Source organism: Nerophis ophidion, linkage group LG05 (assembly GCF_033978795.1).
Source record: "Nerophis ophidion isolate RoL-2023_Sa linkage group LG05, RoL_Noph_v1.0, whole genome shotgun sequence".
Taxonomy (NCBI): domain Eukaryota; kingdom Metazoa; phylum Chordata; class Actinopteri; order Syngnathiformes; family Syngnathidae; genus Nerophis; species Nerophis ophidion.
In genome coordinates, this window is record NC_084615.1 from 69448644 (window position 1) to 69457425 (window position 8782).

Here is an 8782-nt window from a genome sequence, read left to right on the forward strand (position 1 = left end):
AATAGTCCAGGATATCAGTCACCAGCTACACAAATACATAATCCCACTACCATCAGGGAGCAGGTATAGAACCATCAAATTCCGGAGGGCCCGCCTCAGGAAAAGCCTTACCCCTGCAGCTATAGCCGCCCTTAACACTTGCAGGCCCGGCCGACCCGTCTGATAAAGCCTGTAAATGTGTTGGTCATGTATGATGTCTTTTTGTTCTTTTTGTTTTGTGATGTGTAATGTCTATATGTTTAAATGTACGGCAGTGAAAATGAATTTCCCCAACGGGGACCAAGCAGTCAGCATCAAGGGATGGAATTGGGGGTTAAATCACCAAAAATTATTCCCGTGCACAGCTGCTGCTCACTGCTCCCCTCACCTCCCAGGGGGTGATCAAGGGTGATGGGTCAAATGCAGAGGACAAATTTCACCACACCTAGTGTGTGTGTGACAATCATTGGTCCTTTACCATGAATCGATTAACGTGGACCCCATCTTAAACAAGTTGAAAAACGTATTCGGGTGTTACCATTTAGTGGTCAATTGTACTGAATGTGTACTGTACTGTGCAATCTACTAATAAAAGTTTCAATTAATCAATCAATCTTTAAAATATACAGGACTGTTTCAGAAAATTAGAATATTGTGATAAAGTCCTTTTTTTTTGTAATGCAACTAAAAACATGAAAATGTCATACATTCTGGATTCATTACACATCAACTGAAATAGTGCAAGCCTTTTATTATTTTAATATTGCTGATTATAACATACAGCTTAAGAAAACTCAAAAATCCTATCTCAAAAATTTGAATAATTCCTCAGACTAAGTAAAAAAAAAAAGATTTATAACAGCAAAACAAAATCAAACATTTGAAAATGTCAATGAATGCACTCTGTACTTGACTGGGAATCCTTTCGCACGGATTATTGCATCAATGCGGCGTGGCATGGAGGCAATCAGCCTGTGGCATTTGCTGAGGTGTTATGGATGCCCAGGATGCTTCAATAGCGGCCTTTAGCTGGTTTGCATTATTGGGTCTGGGGTCTTTCAGCTTCTTCTTCACGATACCCCACACATTCTTTATGGGGTTCAGGTCAGGGGAGAGGGCGGGCCAATCGAGGACAGTAATGCCGTGGTCAGTACACCAGTTACTGGTGGTTTTGGCACTGTGGGCAGGTGCCAGATCATGCTGGAAAATGACATTTTTTTTTTTTACTTGGTCTGAGGAAATATTCAAATTTTTTGGAATAGGATTTTTGACTTTTCTTAAGCAATATTAAAATTATAAAAGGCTTGATTATATATCATAATATTCTAGGGGCTTTACAGTGGCAGAGGGGTTAGTGCGTCTGCCTCACAATACGAAGTTCCAATACGAAGTTCCAGCAGTCCTGGGTTCAAATCCAGGCTCGGGATCTTTCTGTGTGGAGTTTGCATGTTCTCCCCGTGAATGCGTGGGTTCCCTCCGGGTACTCCGGCTTCCTCCCACTCCCAAAGACATGCACCTGGGGATAGGTTGATTGGCAACACTAAATTGGCCCTAGTGTGTGGATGTGAGTGTGAATGTTGTCTGTCTATCTATGTTGGCCCTGCGATGAGGTGGCGACTTGTCCAGGGTGTACCCTGCCTTCCGCCCGATTGTAGCTGAGATAGGCGCCAGCGCCCCCCGCAACCCCAAAAGGGAATAAGCGGTAGAAAAATGGATGGATGGATAATATTCTAATTTTCTGAGACAGCCCTGTACATGTCAGAAACATTTTGTACACTGGATGGCAGTACAGACTGCAATTTACCAATATGTGACCATAGAAGAAGACACGTGTCTACTGCGCATGCCCAACAATCCACGACACAAGCTTGAATCCATGCTCGTTTTGTTTTTCTTTTCCACAGCCATTTGAAGTCTGGTTTGCGTTTCTTTAAAATGCCACCAAAGGGCAAAGGTGGTGGCAAGGGAGCTAAAGGTTCGCACTCGTTTTATTTTTTTAGGCCTTTAATTGGGTTCTTCAGCCGTAAATAAATACTTCCGGAGTGTTAGCTTGTCACTTTAGCATAGAGCTCCGATTGCGTGCATCTGGTGTACAATGTACACCATTTAATAACATTGCAATTTATTTGCCTTGCTCAGGAGCTGCGTCAGGAAGTGCAGATGCTGAGAAGAAAGATAAAGCGCCTAAAGGAGGCACTGCTGTCAAGGTGCGTACATCCCTACGTTAGTACTCTATTACTGATGATGTCATTGTAAGATGCATGTGCTCATGTCACCAGGTGCGTCACATCCTCTGTGAGAAACACGGAAAATGTATGGAGGCAATGGAGAAACTGAAGTCGGGAGTTCGCTTCAGCGAAGTAGCATCGCAATACAGTGAAGACAAAGCAAGACAAGGAGTAAGAGAACCTCATGCATGCTTGATAGTTCATAGAAGCTCCTATAACAGATGTTTGCAAGGGTGAAAATGGCCTCACAGACTATTAAAGGCCTACTGAAATTAGATGTTCTTATTTAAACCGGGATAGCAGGTCCATTTTATGTGTCATACTTGATCATTTCGCGATATTGCCATATATTTGCTGAAAGGATTTCGTAGAGAACATCGACGATAAAGTTCGCAACTTTTGGTCGCTAATAAAAAAAGCCTTGCCCGTACCGAAAGTAGCAGACGATGTGCGCGTGACGTCACGGGTTGTAGGGCTCCTCACATCCTCACATTGTTTATAATTATAGCCTCCAGCAGCAAGAGCTATTCGGACCGAGAAAGCGACTATTTTCCCATTAATTTGAGCGAGGATGAAAGATTCGTGGATGAGGAAATTTAGAGTGAAGCACTAGAGAAAAAAAAAAGGCGATTGCAGTGGGAGCGATTCAGATGTTATTAGACAACATTTACTAGGATACATCTGGAAAATCCCTTATCTGCCTATTGTGTTGCGTTTTAGTGAGCTTACATAGTACCTGAAAGTCGGAGGGGTGTGGCCACGGGTGTGTTGAGCGCGAGTGTCTCTGAGGGAAGTCACGCAGCTGCAGCAGGACTGAAGCTCCTCTGATATCTCCGGTAAGAGTCAATGTAATAGCACAATTTTCCCATCCAAAAACTTGCTGGTTGACGTAGAGAGACATGTTTGCTTGACCGCTCTGTGTTAAAGCTTCACAACAAACAAAGAAACACCGGCTGTGTTTCAGTTGCTAAAGGCAGCTGCAATCCACCGCTTTCCACCAACAGCATTGTTCTTTATAGTCTCCATTATTAATTGAACAAATTGCAAAAGATTCAGCAACACAGATGTCCAAAGTACTGTGTAATTATGCCAATAAAAGAGACGACTTTTAGCTGTGAGTGGTGCTGGGCTGAAATGTCCGCTCCAACCAATAACGTCACAAGCACGCGTCAACATAATCGTCATCATTCCGCAACGTTTTCAACAGGATACCTCGCGGGAAATTTAAAACTGTAATTTAGTAAAATAAAAAAGCCGTATTGGCATGTGTTGCAATGTTAATATTTCATCATTGATGTATAAACTATCAGACTGCGTGCGTGGTGGGTAGTAGTGGGTTTCAGTAGGCCTTTAAAGGAGAGATGCAGCACCTTGGGAATAATAAACAATAGGATTCCTGCTGGGATAACTAAGGGCAGTGGTCTCTAACCTTTGGGCCATACAGAAACATTAAAGGGGAACTGCATTTTCTGGGGAATTTTGACTATCGTTCACAATCATTATGGAAGAGATTAGGACGGCGTGGTGGAGTTGGGAGTGTGGCCGTGCCAGCAACTTGAGGGTTCCTGGTTCGATCCCCACCTTCTACCAACCTTGTCACATCCGTTGTCTTCTGAGCAAGACACTTCACCCTTGCTCCTGATGGGTCGTGGTTAGGGCCTTGCATGGCAGCTCCCGCCATCAGTCTGTGAATGTGGAAATAAATGTCAAAGCGCTTTGAGTACCTTGAAGGTAGAAAAAGCGCTATATAAGTATAATCCATTTATCATTTATGACGACGGATGTATTTTTTCAATGCATTCTAAATATTAAATGCGTTCAAAAGTCTGCTTGCAATGGAATCTATGGGAGCCATGAATTGATTAACGTGGACCCCGACTAAAACAAGTTGAAAAACTTATTGGGGTGTTACCATTTAGTGGTCAATTATACGGAATATGTACTGTACTGTGCAATCTACTAATAAAAGTTTCAATCAATCAAGCCGCTCTATTCTGCCTTAAAAGCCCTTAAAATCATCCAACACATCCATTAAAGTTTCATATGCATGATGTTAGTGTGTATTCAATGTAGTAACGAGCACATTTATAATAACATTTAGAATTGACATATTTTTGCTCATTTTAAGCATACGCGGCAAAATCATTTAAAAAACCCATCACGTTCGCTTTTTTTTTTTTGAACATCACTGATTAACTCAGTGCAGACTTTACGAAAGCCAACAACTATTATAAATTCACACTTACTGTACAAAGTCTGCTGTCATTTGCATTCTGACTGCTAGGATTTTCATGTACCGCTATTCCCGTTTAGATGAAGAATGACTCATAATCCTCGGGGGAAAAAAGTGGATGGAACCATGCCTCTTTTAATGTTGTTCTCTCCATGTGCATGTCTAAATTGGCTGTCAAAATGTACCTGTACTTGTCGGAATACGTCTTTGCTCTTCTACTGTTCAGGTGAGAGACATGATTTGTGATCTACAATAAAGTTTGACGAGCAAGGAAACAGCTGATCAGTCTATGATGTAAACATTGGCACATAAGCTTGTGATAACGGCGTCGCTATAAATAGTTTGTCCGTGTTAGCGCTCATAATAACAATATCACTAATACTTGATTAACTAAGTCACTAAATGTCAATGGAGTATTGTTGGTACTTTTTGGATGTTTTTTTATTGGGTTTTATGGGCAGAATAGAGGACCTCTCATTAGCTCTGCTATAAGTGAACTTTTATTTGTTTATTTACAATATAGGTTTTTTTTTTTTTATCCATCGTCATGTCTTTCGTTCTGTGAACAATAATCAAAATTCTAAAAAAAAGTGCAGTTCCCCCTTAAATAATTTATAAAAAACTGCATTTTCTCCGAAATAACTGCCTGTCCCAGACACACCAATAAGCTTGTTCATAGTACATACTTTAACTCCTGATAGGAAGTCGCCATTAGATATGTTTGTTGTATTTGTCACGTGGGACAATGCACATTAATGAACAAATAACATGTAAATGTGCCAGATTGTTGCCAAAGACTAATTTCTATCTACAATCCCTGGCAGGTTGATGGTATATACAACAATGTCCATAAAAAGTTAAGTTAGACATACAAACATCAGACATATACAGTACAATCAAATAAACAGACTCTCAGATATAATAATGAAAATAAAATAGAGACCATATATATATACCAGTTGGTTGCTGCGTGACCTCAACTCTAGACAGCTCAAGAACAATGTCTCTATATTAGTTAATCTGATGCAGCCCTTTGAAACACTGGTGATTTAGGGCTATATAAATAAACATTGATTGATTGATTGATAATTGCTAAAGGGCAAGTGTGCTAATTGTTGCATATAATAAGTTGGCTGAAGGAAGAAAATACACATCTCCCTTGGCCTAGTAAGTTAAGTGCTGGTATTATAGTACTAAGCCCTATTGCTCAAATATTTAGCAATAACAGATGTATATATGCATGGAAAATTGCACCAAAAAAATCATTCATAAGTGTATCTATGTATGAAGTATTTCAAAGAATGTGAATGCATATCTTTTAGAATTGAAATTGATGAAAATCTATTGAAACTAATGACAATTATATGTAGTTTTATTCTATATCTATCTATGCTCTTGTCCTTGACTATAACGCATCAGATACGTTAGCCAGAAAATAAGCCCACAAGAACAAACAGAATTTTTTTGCAAAGGGAAGAAGGGCAGGGCAGGGCTTCCACTAATTCAGTGTTATAGCGAGTTGTTTTTTATCATGCACTTATTTTTGCTCTATTTATCTGCCACACGTGGAACGCCGGTTCATGGAAATAATGCCTATAACCTGTTTAGTTTTTGTGTTAGATATTTGTGTGTGAAGGTCTTCCGAGATTACAAATCAAACCACACCCCACCATCTCCAAAAGCATCATAATTTGTAATGAAAATGTATACTGTTTCAATATATATCTTGAAGACAAACATGACCACTATTTTTTCTGTCACAGTCAAAATAAACTTCATAAACATTGTATAGATTTCACCTGGTCACAGCATTATATACACCTGCAGCATGTACAGTGGGGCAAAAAAGTATTTAGTCAGCCACCGATTGTGCAAGTTCTCCCACTTAAAATGATGACAGAGGACCGTAATTTTTATCATAGGTACACTTCAACTGTGAGAGACATAATGTGAAAAAAAAATCCAAGAATTCACATTGTAGGAATTTCAAAGATTTTATTTTTTAATTATGGTGGAAAATAAGTATTTGGTCAACCATTTAAAGCTGTCACTGATGGAAGGAAGTTTTGGCTCAAAATCTCACGATACATGGCCCCATTCATTCTTTCCTTAACACGGCTCAATCGTCCTGTCCCCTTAGCAGAAAAACTGCTCCAAAGTGTGATGTTTCCACCCCCATGCTTCACAGTAGGCTTGGAATGCAACTCAGTATTCTTCTTCCTCCAAACACGACGAGTTGAGTTTATACCAAAAAGTTATATTTTGGTTTCATCTGACCTTATGACATTCTCCCTATCCTCTGCTGAATCATCCATGTATCCATTTTGGTATAAAGTCAACTCGTCGTGTTTGGAGGAAAAAGAATACTGAGTTGCATCCCAAGAACACCACACCTACTGTGAAGCATGGGGGTGGAAACATCGTGCTTTGGGGCTATTTTTCTGCTAAAGGGACAGGACGAAAGAATGAATGGGGCCATGTATCGTGAGATTTTGAGCCAAAACTTCCTTCCATCAGTGACAGCTTTAAATGGTTGACCAAATACTTATTTTCCACCATAATTTACAAATAAAGTCTTTAAAATTCCTACAATATGAATTCCTGGATTTGTTTTTTCACATTCTGTCTCAGTTGAAGTGTACTTATGATGAAAATTACAGACCTCTGTCATCATTTTAAGTGGGAGAACTTGCACAATCGGTGGCTAAATAAAAACTTTTTTGCCCCACTGTATGTCACTATATATTAAATGTCAGTGTAATTATGCGCATGCCAAGATTAGATAAAAATAATACTTTATTCACCTTTTTCTTGTTTCCACAAATCAAGCAGTAATTTTGCTGTCTTTTTCCGTTAGACTTCAACGGCTGATCAAATTTCGTAGTGGCTCACATGTTGTGGACAAAAAACATACATTGCATTTATTTTGCAAGCTTTCATCCAAATATGTGTTAAACAATATTTTGGCATTGTTTAACATGAGTGTCCAACAATGAGAAACATTTATGAACAAGAAAAGACTAAATTAATTTGTATGACAGCCTAAATAACTAATATAAATATGTATAAAACATCATCATATACATGTAGGTAATCTTTGATAGTCCCTTACATGAAAATATTCACTTAGCTCACATTATTAATTTGTAAAGTGCAGAGAACTGGTCTAGCTTTCTGGGGATTGAACTCATGAAAATGTTTTGCACAGGGGGACCTGGGTTGGATGACGCGAGGATCCATGGTTGGACCTTTCCAGGATGCTGCTTTCGCCTTGGCTGTTTCTTCCATGGATAAACCTGTTTACACGGACCCCCCAGTCAAGACCAAATTTGGTTACCACATCATTATGGTGGAGGGGAAAAAGTAGCAAGAAGAAACACTGACTGAGGACATGCACTTCTACATTGTGCTTTGATGCAATGTTTGGTAAATTATAACGTCTCGTTGTACACTACCATAATATTTTTTAATAAAAGCTTACCAGCGACGCTAACACAACTCATCTTTGTCAAGTGACAAGAATATAAGTCTCTAAAGATTAAACATTAAGTTGTACACAATAAATAAGACCGTTATATGCAAGGTAGTGCAACTAAAACTAATCATGAGGCATGTTTATGTGGCTGTTCATTGAAAAGTAAAATAAATATGATTTATTAAAAGTAAGTGTTTTTACACAAGCAATTTGTATAATTATGAATGTGTATGAACATATATCATAAGGCTAAATATATGCTATGCTGGAGCAGTTTCATTTATTCCCTGAACGCTATTCCCCACACCTGCTTTGTTTTAGCTATGAAAAATATTTAAATTGTTGTTATCCTTCTTTGTGGGTACATTGTTGATTGTCATGTCATGTTTGGATGTACTTTGTGGACACCTTCTCTGCCCCACACGCCTTAAGTCTTTTCTGTCGTCCAGCATTCTGTTTTTAATTTTGTTTACTTTGTAGCTCGTTCAGTTTTAGTTTCATTTTGAAAAGGCATCCCGAAGCTTCAATGCCTTTTTTTTTTTTTTGCGGCACTCACCTTTTTATTTATTTTTGGTTCGCGCATTAGATACCTTTTTACCTGCATTCTGCCTACCGCTGTCGTCCACATATTGTGATCACGACAAAGCAATTAACTACCTGCTGCCACCTACTGATATGGAAGAGTATTACACGGTTATTCTGCCAAGCTCTAGACAACACAGACACTCAACAATGGCACATTATTAGCAGATTATAATTACTGATTTCCAAAAAATAGTCTTTACCCAAATTGGTGAAATGACAGTTTGCATGTTCTCCCCGTGACTGCTTGGGTTCCCTTCGGGTACTCCAGCTTCCTCCCACCTC

At 39.1% G+C, this 8782-nt stretch overlaps 1 protein-coding gene across 1 annotated transcript; it reads left to right on the forward strand.

Annotated features, from left to right (window-relative positions):
* Positions 1 to 1795: 1795 nt before the first annotated feature.
* pin4 (protein (peptidylprolyl cis/trans isomerase) NIMA-interacting, 4 (parvulin)) lies at positions 1796 to 8102 on the forward strand. Its single transcript, XM_061901906.1, has 4 exons — positions 1796 to 1954; positions 2119 to 2186; positions 2259 to 2378; positions 7649 to 8102. The coding sequence occupies exons 1-4, from the start codon at positions 1915 to 1917 to the stop codon at positions 7805 to 7807; spliced, it is 387 nt and encodes a 128-aa protein (XP_061757890.1). The 5' UTR covers positions 1796 to 1914; the 3' UTR covers positions 7808 to 8102.
* Positions 8103 to 8782: the final 680 nt, after the last annotated feature.